The sequence below is a fragment of the Eublepharis macularius genome, chromosome 4, assembly GCF_028583425.1.
Source record: "Eublepharis macularius isolate TG4126 chromosome 4, MPM_Emac_v1.0, whole genome shotgun sequence".
Lineage (NCBI taxonomy): Eukaryota > Metazoa > Chordata > Lepidosauria > Squamata > Eublepharidae > Eublepharis > Eublepharis macularius.
Genome location: NC_072793.1, coordinates 2,824,856 through 2,850,989, shown reverse-complemented (window position 1 = coordinate 2,850,989; position 26,134 = coordinate 2,824,856). Strand labels below are relative to the sequence as shown.

Here is a 26,134-nt window from a genome sequence, read left to right as displayed (position 1 = left end):
TCAACGTGCTGCTGGACTCTTGCCTCTTTTGCCACTACAGGCTAGCACGGGCAACTCCTCTGGCGCCCTGGACTGGAGTCGGAGCGCCGGGCGAGGCTCCTCCCTTCCCCTCCCCTCCCCTCTCCGGCCCCTGCGGGCGGCCGCCCGGGGAAAAGCAGCCGGGCGGCGACGGGAACCTGAGGCGGCCCCCGGGCGACCGCAGGCCCCGCCCCCCGCCGCCGAGGGCGGAGCCTGTGCGGGCCCTGACGTCACCGTGGGCCGGGGCTGCCGCACATGGAGGGGCCGCGGCGGTGAGCGGCGCGCGGCAGCCCCAGCAGCGCGCGGGTCTGGGCGGAGCGCGAGGGACAGCCGGGCAGGCAGCGCCTCCGCCTCGCCTCGCGTGGCCGCCTCGGAGGTCTTCGGGGAAAGCGCCTCTCCCGCGGCGGCAGCGGCAAAAGAGGAGCTCGCGCGGGCGTCCCGATCCCCGCGGAGCTGCTGCGACTTCCCCCGTTTATTTTATTTTTTAAAAATTGTTGCAATCTCTAAAGACTGTTTGGAGAGCCCCCCCCCCCCCACTCCTCGTAATAATTGCAGGAATATTTCTTTTTGACCAACTCGAGAGAACATGGCTCGACCGCTTCCTCTGAACCCAACTTTCCTACCTCCGACCTACGGCGTGCTGAAGTCTCTGCTGGAAAACCCCCTGAAGCTGCCGCTGCATCATGAAGACGGTGAGAGGGGCTGAGGGTGGGGGCCGGGGGGGGGAGAATACACCTTTAAAACGAAAGTTTGCCGGGGGCTTTGGCTCCGGAGGTCCCCTGCTCAGATCGGTGTGGCTTTTGCAGCGCCTTTTTGCAGCCCGCAATTTTGGTAAAGCGAGCGGGCTCAGTGGGCATTTAAAAGCAAAGTCCCTATGCAGGATCTTGTGCATGTTTACTCGGAAGAAAGTGTCGGTGACTTCGGCGATGGTTACTCTCTAATAAGCGTGCTTAGGACTGCAGCCATGCAGCCCCGTTCGTGCAATTCAGAGCATGCATGCGTGCGTGCATAAGAGTGCATCCCAGCTGTTGGGGTCAAGCCACATTTCAACATCATGGAATTTGATTTCAAGCGTGCAAGGGATGGGATTTTGGCTGGTTTATAAATAGTATGCTGTTAAATTGAACAACAAATGGGTCTCTTTTTTCCTCTTGAGATTAATGCTGTGTGGCAAGAGGTGTGATGGGGTTTTTTTCTAAGCAGATTCTAAAGGATATCAAAATAGGGAATGAATTGCGAGTGATATTTTGGAGCATTGGAACGGCCCTGTACTGATTTCACTTGTAAGTTTGGGCCCTTGGTTTCTATGGAACTTGATTCTAGAAAAGTGTATTTAGGGTCGCAGTCCAAAGAACATGCAGTTTCTCACAGGGGTGCGAGTTTACAGCGGTGTGCGTGCAAACATGCACCGCTGATCGATCGGCCATGGTTTTTTTAGAAAAATAAAACAAGTTAAAAAGAATGGAAGTGTACAAAGTATATTTGAAACACATTTCCAGATTTATGCCAAAATAAATAGCAGGCATTACCAAATGAATCCTATAATGGAAAAATTGTAGGGGAGATCTTGGGCAGCACTTTTTCAGAGGTGTTCAAAATCTAGGTGATACGAACAAAATCTCTATGACTTTGAATGTGCAAGTTACAGTCCGCACCCCATTAAAATCCATAGTCCTGTTACCTGTTAATGGTTGTGGACTGTACAGCACTCCTGGTTTCTCTAAAGTTTTCTAGACGATTTTGTTTACTGAATAGGCCTGTATTTCAATTCCGTGAGGTCTGCATGCATGCACTGCAGGTTTATCGTAGGCATGCTCGCACCAAGGAAAGTCCCATCATATTCCCAAACAAATATGCAGAGAATTGCATAGTCTTGTGAGTGATTCATTAAGGAAAAAAATCAGTAAAAACCATAAATAAGAAACGAGAGACTGGAATAATTCATTTTCCTAAAGGGAAAATTTAGGGGAAAATAAATGATAGCAAATTATAACTATATAGCTGCTGACAGATGAAGTCCGTTTCAGTCTTAAAAAACCCAGCGGGGTCTGCATCCAAGTGCAACGTGTGAGAATCAGATGCTGAGCGTTGCATCTTTTTAGCAACCTGTTAAATCTTTCTAACAAACGTAAACTGTCTCTTTAGCCACCACAACAATAGCAGCACAATTACTGGCTTGCATCTCAATTCTAAACACTATTTGCATGGGCTTGATGATGGAAAGTTTCTGCTACAATAAAGCTATGAAATTACTTGCAGTAGTAGACAAAAGGGGCTATTTGTCCCCGTCCCCCCAGTGTGTTTTTCCCATTCTGAAATTCCCCTGTGGGGGAAGATGCAGGTATTATGGAGCAAACAGTAGCTGGACGTAGCTGGACGCTTTTTCCTTGAAAATTTCTGGTGGGTGGAAAGGATCTCATTTATTCAGGTAGAAATGGAGCTCTCCAGACTATATTTCAGTTTTTAAAAAATCTGAGGAATTATGACATTTGCGTATTACTTTTTCTGCCATTAGAAACGATAACTCTTCATATTGGGAGCCAGTTCCTGTAATTGTTAAAGAGCAAACATTCCAGGTTAAGTTCTAGTTCTTCAAGTCCTGGCAACTTTTTTTTTTTAAAGGGGCCAAACTTTACAAACTCAGCTGTGTGGAGTTTTGAAGATAACTCACCCAAATGTTCCTCTGTTCAGACCCCATTGGAATGAATGGAGACAGTGCGGGAATGGTAACGTGGTCTCGCACCGGCTGGTTCATTGCCAGAGGATTGTGCAAGGCACCTTCCCAGTGGATTGTGCTCCTATAGGGAGCTCGCTGTTTTTCCTTCTGCCTTCCGCTATGAAGAACTCTTAGAGTAGTGTTTGGAGCTTGCTTTTGATTGCAGGCAAGAATGCTGGTGGGATGCCTAATTAAAAACAGGTGAAAACCGTGAATAGATTCTGTGAGTTAAAGATTTGGCCAGACCCTCTGTTGTGGTTATCGTTCTGTAGCAAAGGGAGAGACGGACACAGAGTAATAGTGTATTGTTCTCAGTTTTTCATAGCAGGAAAAAGTCAGCAAATCTTTTGCGGAGTATATTGACCCCCCCCTTCTTTTTGTGTGTGTGCTTATAGCATTTTGTAAAGAAAAAGGCAAAGAGAAAAAGCTGGACGATGACGGCAGCGGGGGCACTGTCCCACAGTCGGCTTTCTTGGGTCCCACGTTATGGGACAAAACACTTCCGTACGATGGTGACACTTTCCAGTTGGAATACATGGACCTGGAGGAGTTCCTCTCCGAGAACGGCATCCCCCCCAGCCCCGCTCAGCAGGACCACGGCCCCCACCAGCCAGCCCTCCAGCCAGCTACCTCCGCTGCACCTTCTGTCGTGGACCTCAGCAGCAGAGCATCCACGTCAGTCCACTCCACCCTGGTCTCTCAAAACTGCATGCAGAGTCCAGTCAGGCCAGGTAATTCTGCCCTGCCCGCGCCGTTATAGTCAAGCAAACAGACGTATCGTAGCTGGGGCACCCAGTAGCAGTAACTCGCACGTCAAGCCAGCAGGCCGTAGGGGTGGGCTTCCTTGCATCCTGACCCCGGAGCACTTTGAAGTAAGCCCCGTCGATTAGGCTGGAACCGTTCTCACATGTTACTAGCACAAACAAGGGGATCCCCATCCCGGTGGCTTTTGTCCTGGTAACCTTGTCATCCAGGGATTGTGTGAGCCATCACCTTTCAAAAGTCACCGTCCCAAATCAGGCAAGGCCAGGAGTTGCATGTCAGCGGCTCCACTTCCGCCCACAGGGTTCCTGGATCTCATTATTGCCACAGTGGTATGATAAGTGACTCCCACATCACTGTCGGCAGTGTATGATTTTGCCCCTGTCGTTCAGATCACAGTCGTGGTCTTTTTTTCCCTTGGATTTTGCTAGAATTTCACAAATCCCCGTGAGTATTTTCTGTTTCAAGAATTTATTCCAAACAGAGGAAGTCAGTACCTTGTTACTGGTTTGTTACTGGTAACAAACACAGGTGCTTGTTGATGAAATTTGAGAACGACGTGCTTGTTTTGAATGATGAGCTCTTCATTGCAGGAACGAGTTCATGAATGTAGCTAAAAGCAAACCAAATACCTTCCATACACGGGTTTTATAATGTGAGGTTGTGGTTGTACATACATCAGCAAGAGTTCATTTTAGCAGTTACAACGAGGATCAGGCCTCTATTGTCACTACGGTGGATTACAGAGGGTCAGCAGCCTGGACTTCAAAATCCAACAGCATTTATGATGGAAGCTTCTTGGCTTGTGGATTTGAGGGTGATTTCCTACATGCTTGCTTTGGAAACGTATTCCCAAACATGCATTTCACTTGCAAAATAACATAGTGTAAGAAGGGGGGACATGAGCAGGGGAACAGCAGCAGGCAGTGTAAGGGTAAAGCACCCCCCCTCCCATCTGTAGAGTCTCCCTGGCCAGGGCCCCCATTCCCAAAGGTGTTTGGTTTTTTGCAACAAGCCTCTGTAACTAGAACAGGGCGCAGGGGGGGGGATTTGATTTGTCAAGGGGAGAATTGATGGACACAGAAGGGCTGAATCACCCTCCCACCTGCTGCTTCTCCTTCTTCCAGTCCAGCATTTTGTGTTGTCTTAGCAAAGGCACCTTTGGGAACATGGGATTGCAGAGAAAGCCAGCTTCGTGTGGACTTCAGAGCTCTCACTTGAGAGTCTGCACCTGGAATTATTCTTTGGGAATTAGCCATCTGCAGAAACTTTCTGGAATCATATCTGCAAACGGGACGTCCCCGAATATAAACCTGTGTATAGAAACACCAAGGGAAAACTGTAGTCCCCCCCACCTGGCATTTCTGCATGGGGGTGTTCATGCGATTGCTTTAAAACGTTTGTGAGCTCAGCGCACTACGTTGGCAACGAGAGACGATGTTCTCCCGTGAGATTGTGAAACGGAATATAATATAATGGGGAAACAGACTGGAACATTTTTAACTTCAACGATACACCTGATAGCCCCCAAAAGGCCATGGACATCTTGTCCACTGAGGTGATGATATTTTGATGTCTTTCGCTTTAGAATTAGGGAAATGGTGTAGATTGGCAGAAGAGTTGCACCTTTTTAAAATCCATTAACTTCATTGTACTTAGAATTGTACCCCTCTGTCAAGATTGCACTAGAAATCAGATAAAATATAGTTCACTCTTGCTGGAGTTTATTTTGGCTCGTCATGCGTATGTGAAAACCAGAAGTGGTTCTCAAGAGCAGGAAACCCCTCCCCCCCTCTGCTGTCCCGGGATGGCCAGCCGTGCTGGGAACATGAAAGACTATTGTCAGAAACCATCAGATAAAAAGACAAAATAAATAAACAGAAAAGCCGGTGCTGGGACAGAAGAGAAGAATGGTGTGAAATCCTTCCACCCCACTCTGTAAAACTTGTGTTTCTTCCCAGTTCAGATACAAAAGCTATGAACTGGCCTTTCTGTCACAAACTGGGGGGGTTTGCACATTGCACAAATGTAAATACTTCATAATTAGTTGTTATGAATGGACCATCACAGCACAAATCTGCTGAAGTCCATTGAAACGGAGCACCTCTCAGGGGTGACGGTTCACACATGCTAGGAGTCATCCAGCAGTGATCACTCAAGAAACGTGAACGTGAGCGTGTGAATTAGAGCTAAGTCACTTCTTTGCCTTTTTTGACAGTTGCTGTTTAAATTTATTTGGCTGAAAAGGGTTTTTTTGTTGTTGACATATTACACAGTGACTTCTTGTATTATCCTTTGAATGCACATCACAGCAAAGAGCCATGACGTGCATAGGTTGTATTTTCGGAGGTATTCGTTTTAGAAGCATTCTTAACAATTGTAACATTTGAAGTAGAATACTACGGGCTTCTGAGGCTGAGCTGCATGTTATTTGGGGTAGATTTCTGTTCTCAGACCTAAATTTGCCAAGGCAGTGTGAACATGGGTGGGCGGGCGGGGCCCTTGTAACATGGAATCGGTGAATGGGGCAGGGAGCTTCGGCGTCTGGTATCCACGGACTCTCCTCTGTGCCTGTCTTCCCGAGGCCATTCAACTCTCCCCCTGCCTCACCCAAGCCGGGCTTATTCCTGGACTCGCAGGCTAGCTGTGTATGCATTTGGGGAGTGGGTTGCCTTCTGCAGGGGAGAACCCATGGGTTAAGCACCCCCTTCCTCCTTTCGGATTCTCCCGTGCTCAAAATTATAAGGCAAACACCAAGTTGGGAATCTCGACTGGGAGAAGTAAAATAAAAGTCTTTCTTAAAGAAGCGTTTTAAGCCATTTCCATGTGCTTATGGATATGTACCAGATTTCTGTCCCCGTTGTTTGAGAGCCAATTCAAGCAGAGGTGACACGTGGCAGAGTCCTCCATGCAGCCCCTCCTTATGCCCCCTCCATGCAGCCTGTCGTCTCCCAAGCACTCCCCTATCAAATGTTCCTTTCATACGGAAAGCTGACACGTTTGAGAAAAAAAGGGCTTGCCTTGTCTGATGCACCAGCTTGTGACGTGCAGCGGTGCTGTGACGCAGGGGGCTCTTTCGAATAAGCAGTCCTTCGTGTGCACTTTCAGGTGGTGCGGTTTCTTGGAGGATTGTACCATGTGCCTTCTATTTGTTTGGATTGGCTCTTGCGTGTACCACATGCACAGACATGTGCTGGAGGAGTGAAAACGATTAGGAGGCATCCTAATCCTTCCCTGCTCCCTTTTCGGAGGCCATGGAAGGCAGCCAACTTTTAACGATCACCTGACAAAATTAATTTGCACACTCTGTTACAGGTTAACTGGCTGTGTGGTTTACACACTCAGTTTATTGTAGTGGGGCCTCCCCACCCCTTCCCCAAGTTGTTTATAGCACGGCACAGATTTTAAATGCTTTTATAACCTTTTTCATTGCAGAAACTGTCTAGATTGTGGGGTAATTCTTCATGTTTGTTGGATTCCTATGATACTTAATAATAATGCCTTAGTCCAATAGATTATTTTCAATTTAGATCTGCAACACATGGGGGGGGGTGATGTGCCATCAAGTCATCTCCAACCTATGGCAACCCTATGAAGGAAAGACCTCCAAAACAACCGATCATTATCATTTAGGTCTTCCACTTTTCCTAGCATTATTGACTTTTCCAGAGAATCTTGTCATTTCATGATGTGACTAAAGTACGATAGCCTTAGTCTTGTCTTTTTAGTTTCTAAGGAGAATTCCGGCTTGATTTGATCCAGTGCCCACTTATTTGTTTTTTTGGCTGTCCATGGTATCCACAAAACTCTCCTCCAGCACCACATTTCAAATGAATCAATTTTCTTCCTGTCAGCTTTCCATTAAATTCACGTTTCTTCATCACTGTCCAACTTTCACACCCATACATAGTAATGAGAAATACCATAGTTTGGATTATCTTGATCTTGGTTCCCAGAGAGACATCTTTATCTTTAAGGATCTTATCTAGCTCCCTCACAACTGCTCTTCCAAGTCTAAATCTCCTTCTGATTTCTTGGTTGAAGTCTTTCTTTTGGTTTATGATTGAGCCAAGGAATAGAAAATCTTGAACAATTTCAGTTTCCTCATTGTTGGCTTTAAAATTGTGTAACTCCTCAGTAGTCATTACTTTTGTCTTCTTGATGTTTGAGCTGTAATCCTGCTTTGGGGCTTTCTCCCTTAACCTTCATCATTAGTCGTTTCAATTCTTCACTATTTTCTGCCAGTAACATGGTATCTTCTGCATATCTCAACTTGTTAATGTTCTTTCCACCAATTTTCACTCCACTTTCTTCTAGATCTAATCCAACTTTCCTTATGATACGCTCTGCATAGCGGTTGAATAAGTAGGGAGATAATATGCATCCTTGTCTGACACCCCTGCCAGTTGGAAACCATTCTTTCCCTCCATATTCTGTCCTGACAGTAGCCCCTTATCCACAATACAGGTTGCGCATCAGAACAATCAGATGTTGTGGCACCCCCATTTCTTTTAAGACTCTCCATAGCTTTTCATGATCCACACAGTCAAAAGCTTTGCTGTAATCTGTAAAACACAGGCTGATTTTCTTCTTAAATTCTCTGGTATGTTCCATTAGCCGTTGTAAATTTGCAGTGTGATCTCTGGTGCCTTTTCCATTTCTGAATCCAGCTTGAACATCTGGCATTTCTCGTTCCATATATGGTAAGAGTCTTTGCTGTATAATTTTGAGCATCACTTTGCTTGCATGGGAAATTAGTGCAATGGTCTGATAGTTGCTGCACTCTTTGGCATCCCTTTCTTTGAAATTGGAATGTAGACTGAGCGTTTCCAGTTGGTGGGCCATTGTTTTGTTTTCCATATTTGTTGACAGATTCTTGTTAAGATTCTGATGGACTCCTTTTCTGTGGCTTGAAATAGCTCTATTGATACTCCATCTACTCTAAGTGCTTTGTTTCTCCCAATTGCTATAGTGCAGCTTTTACTTCACTTTCTAGGATTTCCGGCTCTTCATCAAAAGATTCTTCATCAAAAGTATCTGTCATTCTTCCATCTCTTCTGTTTAGTTCTTCAGTGTATTGTTTCCGTCTTTATTTTGTCCTGATCAGATACTGTAGTTCCATGTTGATCTTTCAGCCTCCCAAGCCATGGCTTGAATTTCTCTTTGATTTCCCAGATCTTTTGGAACAGATCTCTTGTTCTTCCTTTTGTCCTATTTCTCTGCACTGGTTATTATAATAGATTTCCTTGTCTTTCCATGCAAGTTGCTGAAAAGCTGCATTTAGAATTCTGACTCTATTTCTGACACCCTTTGCTTTTGCTTCTCATCTGTCTTTAGCAATTTTAAGTTTCCTCAGTCACCCATTTAGGCTTCTCTGTCCTTTTGGCTACAGGAATAGTCTTTGTGCATTCTTCCTTGATAATATCTCTAGTTTCAGCCCATAGTTCTTCTGGCTCACGATCAATTAAACTTAATATTGCAAATCTGTTCCTTACCTGGTCTTTAATTTCTTCAGGAATATTATTTAGATTGTATGGGAGTAATATTAAGAAATGTTACTTCCAAGCATATACAGAGTGACTCCCCTTCCCCAGTGAGTGCCCCCCCCCAATTAGCCCTGAATAGCTGGAGTTATAAGGAAGGGCTGTAGGGTTTTCCCAGGAATCGTTATTTGTTCCTAAAAAGCAGCCTCAGCAGGTCTTAATGCGAATCAGACCCAGGGGCCTGGGGAAGAATGGACACTTCCCTCCCCCCTCTAATCCAGTTTTGTCATCAAAAATCCTTTCCCCAAACTAGTATGGCCTGTTTACTAAGCAGACTGGACCGTTCCTAATGGAGAAAGAGCATGTAAACAGAGAGGAAGGAGGAAAAGTTAAAGCTTTCCTCGGTATCGTGGCTCTCATCTGTACTGCCACCCTCCCACCCCAGTTCCATCCGCTCATTTTTGAGTATAGATCACACATTGGCCCTTACTGCTAAGTACAAGAAAGCTTCAGCCTCAGTACCTCTTATTTAGCTTCTGTAGGAAATTTAAATGCTTAAAGATAGTCCTACTGAAATGGTGAGTTCAGAGTGGTCCTTGATCAGAGCAGAGAATACAGTGCATGAAATCCCCCTTTTCGAAGCATAGTAATTTGAGTAAGTAGAAAGATCTGGGTTATCACAAAAATACCTGTTTTGATTAGAAGGTCAGAAATCCCAATTTTGAAGTCACTAATGGTTCATCCGTCATAAAGAAGTGTAGTAATTTGTGTTTTAAAAAAATATTTTTTAAGATTTGTAGAAGCAACAGATTGTTTCAAGGAGCTTCTGAAAGCAAAATGTGCATTTTGAAGTGCAGGTGGCCTGAATGGCAACAAAGTTTGATGCGTTTTCCTGCAACTGACGCCCGACTGCTGTGTCGGGTGAGGCCTCAGCTCTGCCCTGTGTAATCCATAATGTTTGAATCGGTCCTGAGAGATACGAGCTCAGCGTTTGTAGGGTAGGGGACGGGGATATCTCTTGAGTGCTTCGTGACCAGATTAGAGTAAAAGACGGTTGAGAAGTTATAGTTGCTGAGAGTTGTGCCGGTCTGGGGAACGAGTAGGTCCCTTGGCTGTGCTGCTAGCAAAACTGTGATGTCATAGTGATAATTATACCTCTGTTTGCTGAAGCCCATGCATTGCAGCCTGTTTGCTGTCCTTGGAGACTTGTCTCGTGTGATTTTGTTATCACTTCTCTTGAAGACGAATGCTTAGAAAATGAAATCCTTTAAAAACAATCTAATGCCTGTGGATCAAAGCCTGTCAGAATAGAATAACAACAACAACATTCAATTTATATACCACCCTTCAGGACAACTTAATGCCCACTCAGAGCAGTTTACAAAGTATGTATGTGGTTGTTATCCCCACAACAACAATCACCCTGTGAGGTGGGTGGGGCTGAGAGAGCTCTGAGAGAGCTGTGACTGACCCAAGGTCACCCAGCTGGCTTCAGGTGGAGGAGTGGGGAATCAAACCAGGTTCTTTTGGTTAGAGTCCTGCGCTGTTAACCACTCCACCAAATTGAACCAAATGGGTTTCTGCTGAGGGCCGTGGAGGAGTCTCTTGACAGAATTGAGGCAGGCATGTACAAACAGTCGCTGTGATGCTGTCTCAGACTCGAACTCACAGTGGGGGTGGGTGTCATGCATTCCCTAGTTTATTGCCGCGGGGTCCGTTGTGCCAGCCCTGGTGGTGGTGGTGGTGGTGGTGGAAAGGGCCATCAGTCACACCTGGCTTATGGAGACCTTTACTGGGGTTTTGAAGGCAAAGGTTTTTGGAGAGCCTGACGGAACCGAACGTGAGCTGATCTTTTGTTAAAAAAAGAAAGAAACCAAGCACGCCTGGATCTAGCGTGAATCCCACCCTTCCTTGAATCTGTAGGGATCTCCCCACCTCTGTTGTATGCCCACAGCAAACCTGTGAGGCAGGCTGAGCCCCACAAGAGAGTGATTGGGCCAGGGTCGCCGTGTGAATTTCGTGTCCAAGTGAGGATTGGACCCGGGGCTCCCTGATCTCAGTCCCAACTGCTCTACCATGTTGTCGCTTAAAAAAAAAAAAGAATTCCAGAACAAGTTACTAGTAGTGCAAGTAACCTGGATTTCAGAGGAAACGTCAAGAATCAAGTCTATTTCTAAAGATTTCTGGATGCCGGGATTGAAAAACACGGGTCAGTTGGAGCACTTGAACTGTAGTTCCTTCTCAGAATTTAGAGACTCTTTGCTTGCTCTGAACAAGTTTCAGGCTTTCATGGATGTGAGAAATAATTTTGAAAACTAGAGACTGCGAGTCAGCAAGCTGGACAAAAAGAAGTTTATTTTCGTAATATTTGTTTCTTCAAATGTTGTGACTGAGATCCAAAGGCATGGTGGATTCGCTGGTTTTGCAAGGTTTGCATGTAGCGTGTCCAGATTCATCCTAAATCCATGGCAGACCTATGAGAGCACCTAAACCTTAGGATCAGTTCGCAACCCAAAGGGGAAAATAACCTGGTCTGCCGCACCCTCCGTCATTACGTGGATTGGCCTGAAGTCCAGATCCTTCAGCCGTTCCACACAAGATACGGAAAAATACGGTAGACTAAGACCTGGTTGGCAAACACAGCAGAATGACCTGGTCGCATCCTGAGGTGTTCTAATGGTTGCAAGTGGGTGTTGCAGTCCTTGACTGTGCTCTACCCCCACATGGCTAACGCAGTTTAGCTCCCAGACTCTGACAGGCTTGGGCTAAGCTGGACTGTTTGGGTCGCTGGAGTTACTTTACATAGGCAGGCCTTGATCCTAAGACAGTTTCCTGAGAGTGAGGCATTGCGATGTAGTGCTTAGGGAGCTGGGCTGGGTTCTGGGAGCCCCAGGTTCAAATCTCCTCTCCGCTGGGTGACCTTGAGCCAGTCACACATTTGCAGTGTAACCTACATCACAGGGTAGTTGTGGGGATAAACTAGAGAAGGGGAGAATGTTGTAAGCCACTTTGGATTCCCATTGAGAAAGGCAGGGCGTAAATGAAGTAAAATAATAATTTTAAAAAATGGGACTTTCTGAATAGCCCTGCCTAGGAACATAACTAGTTTGGTATGTTCCTAGAGTCTGATTTTGACTACACTGGAGACGGAAGTTTGAAACACTGTTTATTGAGGAGAATTAAATATTGGCCGGAAGAAGACAGTTCTCGAAACGAGCCAAAGGAGACAGGGCTGGCTAAGCGCGTAGCCATCTGGTTGGAAATGCCGCCTCTGTGCTTCCCTTTTCTCAGGGGAACAAGCGGCTTCCACAAACTACCGATTGAAAGACTGTGTGCGCTCCGTGACAGGCAACCTTGAAAAAGAAATAAGAAAACATGGTTGTTGGGGGTTTTCCGGGCTGTATTGCCGTGGTCTTGGCATTGTAGTTCCTGACGTTTCGCCAGCAGCTGTGGCTGGCATCTTCAGAGGTGTAGCACCAAAAGACCCCCGGAAAACCCCCAACAACCGGAAAACCCCCAACAACCATCGTTCTCCGGCCGTGAAAGCCTTCGACAATACATCAATAAGAAAACACATGATAATTTTGTGAATGGGACTTTGATTATTCTGGTTTATTTCACTGTTACATAAAATTGTCTATTGTTATCAGGCAATTCAATTGTAACCTCTTTCTGTGCCTCCTTGAGCTTTAGCTCTCTATACTTGGGTTGACTAATAGGAGGTTTCCCTCTCAGTTTTTGGTAGTGGTTAAGAGTGGCAGGACTCTAATCTGAAGAGCCGGGTTTGATTCCCCCTCCTCCTCTTGAAAGCAGCTGGGTGACCTTGGGTCACTCACAGCTCTCTCAGAGCTCTCTCAACCCCACCCACCTCACAGGATGATTGTTGTGGGGATAATCAAGCAAGCAAGACTTTATTGGCATATATATAATATAAAATTTTAAATACAGAAATGAGTCCATACAGAGTAAGATAAAAATTACAGATAGGAATAGGACAACAGTGTAGCAAAACCAGTATAGGATATTACTTGTCAGGGCAAATAGCCATAGCACTGTAAAGAAAGTTTGCTACTATTTCAGTTATTTCCGTTGTGGGAATAATAATAGCATACTTTGTAAACCGCTCTTGAGTGGGTGTTAAGTTGTCCTGAAGGGTGGTATATAAATCAAGTGTTGTTATTATTATACCTATAGAGGCATAAAATATGATCCCCTAGCCAGAAATCTGAAGCAATAGAGTCCATTTTACCACCTTTGGACTCTACCCTATCATGTTGCTGTTTATATATAGGTTATGGACAATACCGCTTTCAGTGTTGCATCATAGGGTTGAATGTTCCTCGCATTAAAAAAAAATAGTTGCATGTGAAAAACTCAAATTCCTGTTTGCAGAACCTGGAAGGGGTTGGGGTGTGTTTAAACTTTATTCACTGATGCAACCGTTTAGTACAGAGACAGGGTTCTTCTGTGTGGGGAAACATTGGAAAATGTCGTTTTCCACCTGCGGTTTGAAGTGCTGCAGCGCCAAATCCAGGCACCTTGTTTGGTTTAATGAGCAGATTGACTTTTCTGAGAGGCCGGCTCAAATGCCATTTGGGATCTATAAATTCTGAACTATCTTCCTCTGCATAGTTGAAAAAGTGACTCCCCCCCCCCCCCCGCCCCGAGGTTTCCTGAGCTTCTCTGTGACTGACAGGAGAAAATTGCATGTAACAGGCAAGCTGTCTTGTGGGCAAAGGAGTCCCTCATGATTCTCTGGGGGGCTATGAAGAAAAGGCCCTGCTCATCATCTGTCAAGAGCATATTTCCTGAGGCAGCTTTCTGGAGTGCCATTTCCTCTGTAGACCTTAGGTCTGCCCCCTTCTTTTAGCTGTGCTGGTGTCCCACTGGAGTAAGTTATGTTTTTATTGAATTCTAAATGGGTTACAGTCAGTCTGTTACGGAGTTGTCAGAGATGCTTTAGGCTGATCTTGTCAGAGATGCCTTAGGCTGATCCTGCAGGGGGTTGGACTAGATGGTCTGTATGGCCCCTTCCAACTCTATGATTCTATGAGTTACTTGTGTTCTGTTTGGAACTTCTTTCATGAGTTTTTGAGCTTCATGCCGGCTTTCAGTTAAGCTCTGGAAATTTTGTGCAAGAAGAAGGACAGAACTCAAAATTTGTTGTTTGGATGATGTATTTTGTAATCACTGTAGAGGCAGTGTGGGGCCCAGGAAAAGGTATGAATGTTCGTAACAGAGCTTTGCTTTCGAAGTCAGGAAAGAGCTGTGGCTCAGTTGTGGAAGGTGTGAGGTTCAGTTCTCAGTGTCTCTCAGGATCAAGTAGTCAGTAATGTGGAAGACATCTGCTTGCGACTCAGGAGAGCTGTTGCCAGTCAGAGTAGACAGTAGTGACTTTGACAGAACCCTGATGTAACTCGGTCTAAGGATGCTTCATGTGCTGCATACACGTATGATTAGGGTTGCCAGACCCTCATGGCTTGAAAACAGGGGACAGAGGGCTGTGGGGGGGGGGGCAGGCAGGCAGGCAGACTTATCTTACACTAGATTGAGGGTTGATTTTTATCAAATCAGCCCTGCGCATGACTCATTGCTTCTGTGTCACACCAGGAATGACATCATTCCCGGCGCAACTAGGAAGTGCTCTGGAGCACACTGCAAGATTTCTAGGCCTCTTCCCATTACACACACCCCCCCCCCCCCGGTAAGCCAGGTTTGGGAGGGTGGAGGCTGGAAATGGGGGATCCCCCACTCCCACTGAGGGACTGATAACCCTATGTATGAAGCAGATTTGGTCTACTACTGGCGTGAGGGGTTACTTGGAATCTCCAAGAACCCTCTAAATTAATTATGGGAGAACCGAAAACAAATGTATCATATAAATGTATGGGAGGAGTGTTATTCTTTTGCAAACTCAGCATGCCTTAACTGGAAGTATTGTGTCTCAGAATGGCACCTTTTTTATTATCCTTGTGGAATTACATGCACCAGTTGAACCATAGGTGTGCATGCCATCATGGGTGGGAATAGATACACACAGCCTTTACACTATCTGCCAGCTATTCTCAGAGTAACAGGGAAGACATATCAGAAACCAAACAGAAAGTGTGTGGTGCATTAGTGTTCAGGTTGCGTTTGTGTTTGATAATACTGTTTTGAAGTTAGGATTAGGGGTGTGCAATTCAGGTTTCTGATTTGAGAAAAATACCCACATTCGGAAAGATTCGGGATTTCAGACTCGGCCCCAGCTTGTCGGATCTGTTTCGGAAACTCCGAATCAAAGACTCCCGAAGCTAGGTAGGATCAAGGGGTTTAAATGCCCCTTTCTGTGGTGCTGCGGAAGGATTGGGTGATTCCCTGGCCCCTTGTGCAGCGGGCCAAGGGAGCGCTCTGCAGCAGGGCTGCAGGCTGATGCCTAGAGCCCCATCACCTCCTTTGACCACTACAGAAGGGGTTGGGGGATTTCCTCCTGGCTGTTCCAGCAGTGGGCCAAGTGATCGGGGGTAGGAGTGTAACCTACACTTTCTAGTTGCTTGCAAAAACTTCCCGCCCCACTGCTTATTTCATGCTTATTTCATTGGGTGAAGTAAGTGGCTGGGCTGGAAGTTTAAAATCTTTTCGGTGTGCTCCAAATCTTTACGGAGCATACCGAAGCGGGTCAATAAGCAATTTCCAAAGTGGCTTACCACTTCAGAAATTGCTTATTTCCGACTTTTTTCCTGCTTGGGAAATTCAGAAGCGGGAAATCTGATTTTTTTTTCTTGCACACCCCTAGTTATGATCAGGAGAACATTAATTGTTACTACTAAATCCCAATGTAGTTTCTCCTTGCCTTTAGAAAGCAGGTGAAGAGGTTAATTATATAGTATCATTTATTTCAAATATTCATCTCAACTAGAAAATTAGTTCCTTGGGTGCTAACAAATATCAAAACAATTAAAATCATTTACAAAAACTAAAAAGAAAGGACAGGGGTGGAGGGAGCGACTAACAGTGGCTTAAGGAAAATTAAATTAATCAAGTACCGAAAACTAGCAGCAGTCAGCAGAATTAAAATCCAGATTTAAATTGGGAAAATCCAGATTAAAAGTAGCTGATAAAACAGATAAAATAATCATCCAAAGTGTCAGGGAAGGGGGAGGATTAAAAGAGAGGTCTCTCCTAAAAGCTTGAGAGAATAAATAGGACTCCGTTGACACCGAGAAAATAGAGAATCCAGCGCTGGGTGAGGACCAAGGGGGGGCACTCCAGAGTTTGGATGCCAAAGAGGCCTCGTTCCCGGTTGTTGCATGCCTTGCCTTTGAGAAAGGAGGGGCAGCACAGCAGGGTGTCAGATTTTGATCTCAGGGGATGAGCAGGAATATATGGGGGGTCCTCTAGATATCCCGGCCCCAAGCCTGCCTTAGAGACATGTGTACCTCTGCTTCTTAACTTGCGTTTTTTACTTCACAATTTTACCAAATTTGAGGCTTCCTGTCTATCTTATTTTATCCTACCTTATCTTCAAAGAGCTCAGGGCCCCTCCATTTTGTTTTTCCTTCTTTAAACTGAAGCCATAGTTTTCATACATGGCACAAAAAGAGCCCTCACGTGCATGGTCAGTGCCCTGTTCCCTAGAACACAGTTAACGTGGAAAGCATTTCTTGAAAAAGAACACCTCAAAAATGCTGCTGTATAGAGTTAACTGTTTTTTTCTCAGAAAATTCTGAGAGATCTTACATAACTTTACTGAAAATGGGGCCTGCAATTATTGTTTTAAAATTGTTACCTCATTGGTTTGCAGCACCTAACTGTTGAGGCAAAATGGCTACCTGAGTGCCACACAGAGAACCAAGACTATTTTGTAAGCCTTCACAAATTGGCCTGGTTTGTTGGAAAGGTTAACATATGACACGAAGAATATGTCATGGGATGGATGATGGGAAACACGGCGTGTAAACAGATTTAAAGTGTCGCACTGCACCTGAGGCCTGTTTACAGTGGCTCTCATAAAGACCAGAACGATAATTGTGGCATATGAGGTGGGAGTTGGTCAACTAAAGTAACGGTGAATACGCTTCTTCCACTTTCTTTCTTAAAAAAGAAGTGGGTGGTAATGCGTTTTCACACAACTTCTTTTTACACTATCTAATCAGACAGCAGCTGCCTGGGCAGGAGTACGCAGGGCTCTTTTGGGCTGTCACTGTGGAATGGCAGCCATGGAAGGAAGAAGGGCCATCCCCAGAAGGTATGAGAGTGGGGGTAGGTGAAGGATTAGGCCTGATTCACTCAATTCGGGTATGGCCATCCTGTATCTATTCAGAATTATCTAGAAACCTGTGTTGGTGCAGGTGACTGCTTTAAGGCCTATCTAAAGGCATAATGTGGCCTCATCATTGTTGGGTGAACCAGGCCTGTCAGCACTAGAGAGGGGCACGAACAGGGGAAAAAAACCCAAACATGATGTTCGTTGTTCATTGCCATCCATGAATAGGGACTCACAAACATGTTCACAAACTTGTTCGTGGTTGGCTGTTTGTGGGGGCAAGCAGGCTCTTCTCCAGCCACCATCCAAGTCAAGATCCCTACTGCACCACTCCCAGAAACCTGACCTGAGCAGGCACCAGGAAAGGTACCAATAATAAATAATAGCTTGGCCCCAGAGCCTGGCAGCAGCCCTGGAACTTGAAGGGGTAGATCCCTATCCCACCACACACAAAGAAAATTCAAGCTCTAATGCACTCTATCAAAATGCCAACAGCAACTTTTCTCTCCCACTCCGCTGTCTGCAAAGTCAGAGCTGAGAGCCCCCCTCCCCCCTGCTCTTAGCTCCCTTGTAACAAATTTGGAGCTCCACACTTGAAAGGAAGACCTGCCTATCAAGCTAAATTGGGCTTAGCTTGAGGTTTCCAGGGCAACAGCAGGAGTTCAGACAGAGTTCAGACAATCCCTGCCTAAGTTGCCAAGGGAATTGATTGCAGGTGCCAGACTGTCTGTCTTGACGAACAGCAATGAATGAGGCTTGTGACGACCACTTGTTCGTTCAGAATGGGGCCTCACGAACAGCTTATGTGCGAACAGCAGATTGGGCTGTTCGTGGCTTTTTTTTGTTTGTATTGCTGTTCATGCCCATCTCTAGTCAGCACCACCCATCCCTCCCTCAGATGCCTTCCGGTGCCAATCTTCTTGAAGTACAAGGGCCTTCCTTCCTTTTCAGCCACCACATCATGGAAATATTTGAGAGTATGGCTGTGCTGTGCTGCTAGATAGCGTATCTTGAGCATGTGTGTTGCTGGATTATGCAGCTGGAAACCCCGGCATTTTTCTGTACCCTAAGTAAAGTAGTCCCAATACAGTGTGGTTTGCCAATCCCTTAATCCTGGCTCGTTTTTCCTTTCTGTCTGTCTCTGTGGTACGTCTTGTTCCAGAATAGCCTTTCCGAGCTATGACCCTGTCATGGCATCACCCATCTTCTAGTGTCTAACGGCGCCTGGTTGTAAACAGGCCTGTGGGTCTGTCATGAGTGGAGCCGTCTTGCTTACATATTGGATAGGCTCAAGGAATTGCAGGATCCCTGAACCTTGGCCTCCCCAGGTGGATTTGCTGAAGCAGGCTAGGTCTTTCCTTGAGCCTTGTCTTTTTGTATTGGCGCTCTTTTTTTAAAAAAAAAATCTTGAGTGCTTTGTAGCCTGAGCAACGATGTGCTTCAGGCACATGGCAGAGCCCTGCGTAGAGTGTTGCTTTCCCCCCAGCAACAAAGCAAGCATATCCCTTCGTCTGTATCCCTGCTACCACCAGCCTTATAGTGAAATCCCAGCCAAATGGAAAAGCTTAGGTGTCTGGGATGTTATGCGCCAGGGAGAGACAAAATACGCAGAAGATCACCCCCCCCCCCAGCTATCTCCTCCCTTTTTCTCTGATTTGCTAGGCTGCAATTTAGATCTAACAGAGATGTGGAATATACTTGAACAAATTTTAAAAATAGAGATTCCCTGGGCATGGAAAGGGAATTGCTGGGTCAGAATGTGCACGATCTGATAGGCTGGAGGCGAGAGAGTGCTGTTCTGCTGCATAGTCCTATTGAAATAAATAGGGGACTTGCACAAGCACATTCATGTGCAGCTCCCATATATTTCAGAGACTTCTGTACAGGCAGAAATCAGCAAGTAGGCTTCAAAAATAGTCTTCCAGTCAGATGTTTTTCATCCTCCAAGACAGATTCTATTTTGCTCATCCTTCAAGTAGCAAGTGGCTCTTGGCCTTTTAAAGTGGAACTGTGACTGGCCTTTTAAAGTGGAACTATTAACTGATCTCGGGGAGGAAAAAAACATCCCTGTTTGGTCTGCTGTTATGCCTCAGCTTGATGTGCAAAAATCAGCACAGAACACTTTTCTCAGTGTGGCAAGGGGCAGGCTTACCTAATATCAGCTGTAGATCAGGCCGCTATGAAAGGCACTGCGACAGCACTACATTTAGTAGAAGGAGACTGTGCATCAGGGCCCGAGTGGTGGCAGGGATTAGTTAATAAATTATGGAGAGAGGGGAAATTACCCATTATTCACTCTGGCAGAGATTTCTGCTTTCACACATGCTGAATAATGCACTTTTATTCTACTTTCAGTGCACTTGGCAACTGGATTTTACTGGCTATTTCTGCACTGTCCATGGTTACTGCCTGTTCCCTGCTTTCAAGCTGTGTTTTGCTGCGTCTCAATTACAGCTCATCTTCCGCATGCAGCACTGATATGCACTTTTTTTTGTGGTTTTTAGTTCGCACTGGAATGTCCAAATGCTCCTGTGACGAAATGCACTTTAAATAAGGTTCCCTAAGTGCAGCAACCAGAAAGCTGGAAGGGAAGGAATTAACCGTTGCTTGAAATGAGAGCTTGATTGACAGGCTGCTCCCTCCTCTCTCTGATTGGCTGGTTAGAACCAGCTTCCCGGATGGCAGTTGGTTGCTGACAAGTTTTTGAGTTCAGTAGAATCTGTGCGAGAGTCTGACAGAGAAGGTCAGACAGATTCCCCTCTGGCATGAGGGAAAAGAAATCTTTTGACCTAACTATAACATCATTGTCTTGAGGATGGATTCTAGATAAGAATTCCAAATATAAAAGCCGGCACAAGCTGAAACCCATTTACACAGCCACAATAGAACTGAGGGTGTGTTTTTGGGTAGGATGTGGAGACTCCCATTCAAGCCAAGTGAAAAAGGGTTAATTCTTCTTAGGAGAAGAATATTAATTCCTGCCCAATGTCTAAAGGGATTTTGTCTCTGAGGAGGACTGTTGTAAAGAAAAAACAGTTTTGATCTACCATCAGGAAATCTAAATTGAGAAAGGAAACTCTGTGAAGATTGTTGCTGTAACCAAAATATTAAATGAAGCATCTCTCACTATCAAGGATTAAGAACTTAGAAGCTAAGCTTAAAGGAAATTATTTTGGCTGTGACATAAAGAGTCATCTGTTCAACCAACATATTTTACTTCAGCACTTTCATTTCCTGACTGTTGTTATTCCATCCCTGCCTGTTCAATAAAGTTGTTTCTTTTAAACGTTATACAGTCTCCAGTGCCATTTCCCACACAGAAGAAGAGGGCTCCTGCTTTTCCCCAATCAAGTTTCTGGGCTGGGCTAAAAAGCCAAAATTATAACTGCTTATCAGGGTGGGACATAAAAGAACTTTACAACCACAAATAGAGATACACTACTTGGGGCTGCTCAGCTAAAGTAGGTGAACATAGATTTTGGTGGGAAAATCTGCTTCAGTGTGAGGGAGTTTGGGTTTGATGGGGAGGCGGTCCTTCATAGCACCAAAAAACACTTTTAGAAAGAGGATTTCGGGCACTTTCGTAACCATTGATGAAAAGCACCCCCCCTTTTTTCTCTTTTGCACATGCTCTATCGCTCTAGAACGCTGGTCAAAAGTTCACGATGCCTTGAATTCTGTTTCCCCTCCCATAAAAAAGCAGTGATTGGCTGTGCGTGTAACCACCAAATTAATTTCAACGCCATTGGTGGAGCCTTTGGGATACCAGCTGCACCTGCGCCTTTGCAGATACTGGACCGTTATGTTGCCGCTCACAAACGAATATTATAATTTGCCTGCTTAGACTATTGTGGCCATGGCTGTGTGTTCATAATACAAGATTAGTGTTATAATGCAATTTTCTAGTGAAATAATTAAAATTGAGTGGGGGGGGGAGCCATTAGGATGTCCAGAATGCTTCCCACGAGTGTAACACTGAAAGTTTTCACTACTAATAAAAGGGTTTTGCCATGGAGTTGCCATTCATCAGCACAACAAAGGGATAATGTGTACGTATAGATTTCTTAACAAAATGGCGCTATAACTCTGGAAATAATGGGGCGGGGGAGGTCAGTTCATGTGGCAACAGTTGCAGGCAGGCGTCAGGAAATGAACAATACTGTAAAGAAGGAGGGGCAAGAGCCACAGAAAAAAGTGGGTAGAGATTTGTGGAGGGTCTCTTCTGAAGCACTTCATACTGTTCATATGCGTGGCAATGCTGCTGAAAAACATGCTGGGAACCAGCAACAAAAAAACTTTTGGAGCAAGTGCGATCTCGGAAAATGCGCAAAAAAACCCGGAAAAAGCACAAAACGCACACGGCTGGCAAATGATCATGTATGCAAGGTTGAGAATAAGCTGCCATAGTTCTGAGGGTGAGCTGCTTTTCTTACGGCATGCGGAAACGACCATTGTATGAAATGGGAAAATCCACTTGTAAATAATTGCTAAAGTGGATTGAACGTGCATTATTCTCCTCATACTGACTATATGATCCAAAAAGTACTGAATGTGATTAAGCGTAATTCATTCTGGTTAGGCAATTACAAGATCTATAATCTGCATAACTTAATTTAATCCCCTCCTCCATTTCAACACTTTGTAGATCACACTACTTCAGTCAAAATCCCTCTTTATGTGTAGAATTCTAGCAGCCGTGTCTGCAGCATCCCAAACGGTGATATCATGAAACAGAACCTGATGATACCACAATGAATAGCACACCTGTATGCCGCTAGGAATTGTACCATAAGGTATCCTGTGAGTGTGTTCAAATTATGTGCCTTGCCAGGGGAGGTCTCGTTCTCCTTTCCACTCACCCTCTCACACACACACATACTTGCGTGCTCTTTTTCAAGCTGTTTGCCTCCATTGCAAGCTTCTTCCCTGTTACGTGAATCGTATAGAGAAGAGATGTGATTAGTGAAAACTGCCCGTATAATCAGTTTACAGGAATAGGAAGCAAAGGGTTAACCGCCACTGCAAAACCTGGCTAAACATTCATAGAAATGATCACCTCCTGCCATTCATTCTCAAACTTGCAAAATTTACCTGAAGCTCTCAAGCTGGTCTCCCTGGGACGTTATACACAACCATCATTTTCTCTCAGTTACATTTAGGAAATCTTGGCACATTTTTCTTCCTGGTTTAGGAAAGAGCCTGGTTCACATGTTACAGTGAACATACGTACAACTTGAATGTATGTGTGTACACCTGTTAGTAAGAAAGAGCCAACTCGCATTAACTTGACAAACGAACCTACCTAGAGATCAGAACCTGTATTCATGTGGGATTTCAGTCACACGTTTAGCTGTACGTGTGTGCATTGTGACATGAGAATTAGTCAAGAAAAATCAAGTGTACACTGTACATGGATTTTATGTATGTTCACTGTAATTTGTGAATGGCTGGCCATGGATGAATGGCAGAGTGAACAGACTGATCTAAATAAGTGAGGCCAATAAGATTAGCTGTTTAACTGTATTAGCACTTCGCAACCCGCCCCCCCCCCCCCATATAAAACCCTATCACGAGACTTCATTATGTTGCGGATAAAAAAATTTGTTACGGGGGGAAAGCGGGGCATTCACATTTGCTTGATTTGGTGCCTATAAAAGAGAAAAAAATGTATCCCTGGTGACTGACCATAAGGTTACACACCACAGTCATTCCTTGCTTGGGATGTGTGCTTGTATGAGGGGGAAAGCTAAGGAGCTCTAACAGAATTCTTGGCACCGGCAGCAAAATAGAGTCCCCAGAATTCTTTTAGGGAAGCAGTGGCAATTAAATAGTACTGTGGAAACACCCTTAATGGGGCTGTTTAATTTGAAAGATCTGATGGATGGGTGTTTTCTTGATCCCAGCAACGCACAAGTTATTGGAGACCTGCATTAACAAGCCCCAGAGGTGGATTTTTCTACAAAAGCTTGGCACCCGGGTTTTTGTCCTGAAAGAAAATGGTGAACAGTATCCTACTACTCTGTGCGTGGAGTGCCCCCCCTCCCATTTCTCTGTTTTTGCAGTCTCTTTATCGCTCCCAGGGAAAGCCATTCTCTCAGCATTGGGCGGGGGAGGGGGCGGGGGGAGAACCACACGGAAGAACAGCAGGTGGGGGACGCTGAATGAGGACGAGGATGAAATAGCTGACCCTAACCCTTTCCTGCAAGCACAGCTCTTCTGAGGAAAGGGGTCGATTTATGTCCCTCCTCACCGCAGCCTCTGGCCCCTCACAGCTGTTTCTCTGCATGGATCCCGCTACCTCTTGAATAATCATTGCAGGGGTCAGAAGAGCAGAAGGAAAGGGGAATATGGGAAAACTCCGTGTCCCCCTCCACTCACAGATAGTAGGATATCGCCTGGTAACTTGAAGAGCCCGAAAAAGAAAACATTTGAACAGGCATAAAATGTCGGTGGGTACGATATTGCTGTGCTGTCCAGTTAGTTCACCAGCCCAGGTCAATGAAGCCTTCAGGGAAGGAGGCGGGAAAGCTGTTTGAATATTTCATTCTTTATAGGTTGCAGCTTGACAGTACACAAAACCAGATATTTCTCAAGTCAAACCAGATGATGCATTGAGAGTTCCAGGCTTGGACTTCATATGCAGACGATGCGCAGAGAGGCCTGATTTTGATGGAGGGGGACGTTGTCTTTCCTCCTGGAGCATTTTTAAGACTTGAAACAGCCCCGTGGAGCTGACATGCTGGTCCACGTATCTGGTTCCAGAAGGTTCTATGATGGGGGAAAGAGCCCCCTGAGGCTGTCTCAGGTCAGGAGAAGTGGCACGGAAGAGAATTAGGGTTACCAGCTCCGGGATGGGAAATTCCTAGAGATTTGTGAAGAAAAGGGAGTTTCTCCAGGGGAACGGTCTTCTGTAGCCTGGAGATCAGTTGTAATTCCCACCTGGAGGCTATCAATCCAGCAGTGGAAAACCACACCTAAGGGGCCCTTAGGTGTGGTTTTCCACTGTTGGGCTGATTGTTATTCACCAAGGGAGCTTCTGTTTTTTTGGGGTTTTTTATCCCACCTGGAGGCTGGCAACCCTAAGAAAAAGGCCGGAAAGCCCAGCCCCAAGTGCTGAGATCTTGGTCAGCAGCAGGGCTGTGTGAGCCTAGCAACATTTTTTAAAAAAAGAAGCAGCAGCTAGGATCCCCAACCCTGGAGCTCTCCGCATTATTTATTTACTTTAATTTAATTTATAGTCCATATAACATATATGGACTACATATATGTTATATGGACTACATATATGTTATATGGACTACAACATATAAATACATATAATAAAAACAATTAAAACTCTGGTAATGTCAGGTCTTGCCAGGTATTTCCCCCAAGCACTTCACTGCATCACTCAGGTATATGAGTTAAAGTTACTTAAAGAAGAATACCAGGACCAAGATGGTCAGGCAGGATCATTGGCTGAAGTGACGCAAGGTAGCAAAGCAAGGTTAATTATAGGGTAAAGTCCACGCCCTCCAGTGGGAAAGAAAGTCAATTAGGATTTTGGCACACTGAGCCAGGTAGCCAGAAGAGAGGGGAGGAGGGAAAGGATGAGCTCTGCTCAGACTCTCAGGAGGTTGGTGAGGTCTCGGCTGGAACTTCAAGGCCACATTCACAGGCCGGCCAGGAAATGGTACTAAAACACCTGCAAGATAAGCAGCTAGCAACCAGTCAGCAAAACAGGTTCCCTCTGCATGTTCTCAGAGGTACACTACGCTCTGCAGCAAGAAATTCATAACACATGGCAGATATGCTGGAGGCGTATCTGACAGGCAGCAGTCATATAAATACAGCAATAAAAACATGTCAATACAGTCTCTCTGTTTTGGCCTTCTGTGTGAAAGATGCCGCAGAGTCCCGTGCCACCCGCAGCCCATGTCACAGGAAGTCAGTTTGTTCTTATTCCTTGTTGTCGTTTGCACGGCTTTCTGTGTTCCTTCTTATTTCCCTGCAGGACTTCTCTGTGACAAAGCGTACTTGGGTTTTGAATGTTCTCTGGGTGAAGAGATGTTCTCGAGATGCAAAAAGTGTTCCAAGTATTACTGGGAAAGAGCTTGAAGTGGGTTATGTGTGGTTGGAGAGGAGGTTTTTGCTTCCTCTGTTTCCAATTGTCAGCTGAGGCTCACTCAACTCGCGCAGTATATTGTCTACTGTTTGCACTTTGAGGAAGAACCTTCCTCTCAATAAACTGCGTGTAATGTCTCATCTGGCTATTGGTTTTTACTCTCATGTTACAAAACATGGTTGCATTTCCAAGTTGGGTGTGTCATTGATGACTGCAGTCCTGCCTCTTTGGGAAGCAGATGGAAAACCTGATCCACCATAGCTGTGTACAAGTGCCACCTCTCCCTGGCAGAGCTTCTGGGGGAGTTGCAACAGAGAAGGTGTGGAGTGGTGTCCGTAACTCTGTGTGTCAGCTGATTTCCCCTTGCAACCCACTCTGCCCTGCTAAATCTGGTGGGATTCCAGACCCATGTTTGTCAGGTAAAATGGGTCTGAAAGCCCCCAGGGGGGGAAGCGGTTGTGGGGGTGAGTTGAGGGATAATATAACCTCCTCAGCTGCAGCTCTGCTGCTATGAATTACTCATTTTATAGTTGTGATTATTGTATTGTAATGATTTAATAAGTATATGTGGGCTTATATTTGGGTTATTATAACTTTTGTCATAAATTTGAGAACAGAACAGGGTAGAAATCTAAGTAGCCCAATTCAAGTACTTTGAGCCATCCAAAGCGTTCAGGTCATGCTAGCGCATAGTTTGCTTCTTGCATGGTGGAGATGATGGGGAACATCTGGCTGTTTTGCCCAGTAGCACATTGTGTGCGACGTGAAAGTGGAACTCGGTGCTATCCCCCTCCCCCCCATCCCTA

General features: G+C 45.3%; 1 protein-coding gene across 2 annotated transcripts in view; it reads left to right on the top strand.

Moving 5' to 3' along the window:
• Positions 1–290: 290 nt before the first annotated feature.
• HLF (HLF transcription factor, PAR bZIP family member) overlaps positions 291–26,134 on the top strand; it is a 60,706-nt gene continuing 34,862 nt past the window's right edge. For both annotated transcript variants that reach the window (XM_054977217.1, XM_054977216.1), the window contains exons 1-2: positions 291–710; positions 3,130–3,465. In XM_054977217.1, the coding sequence (XP_054833192.1) occupies positions 605–710; positions 3,130–3,465 (442 nt within the window). In that variant the 5' untranslated portion in view covers positions 291–604. The remainder of the gene's footprint in view (positions 711–3,129; positions 3,466–26,134) is intronic.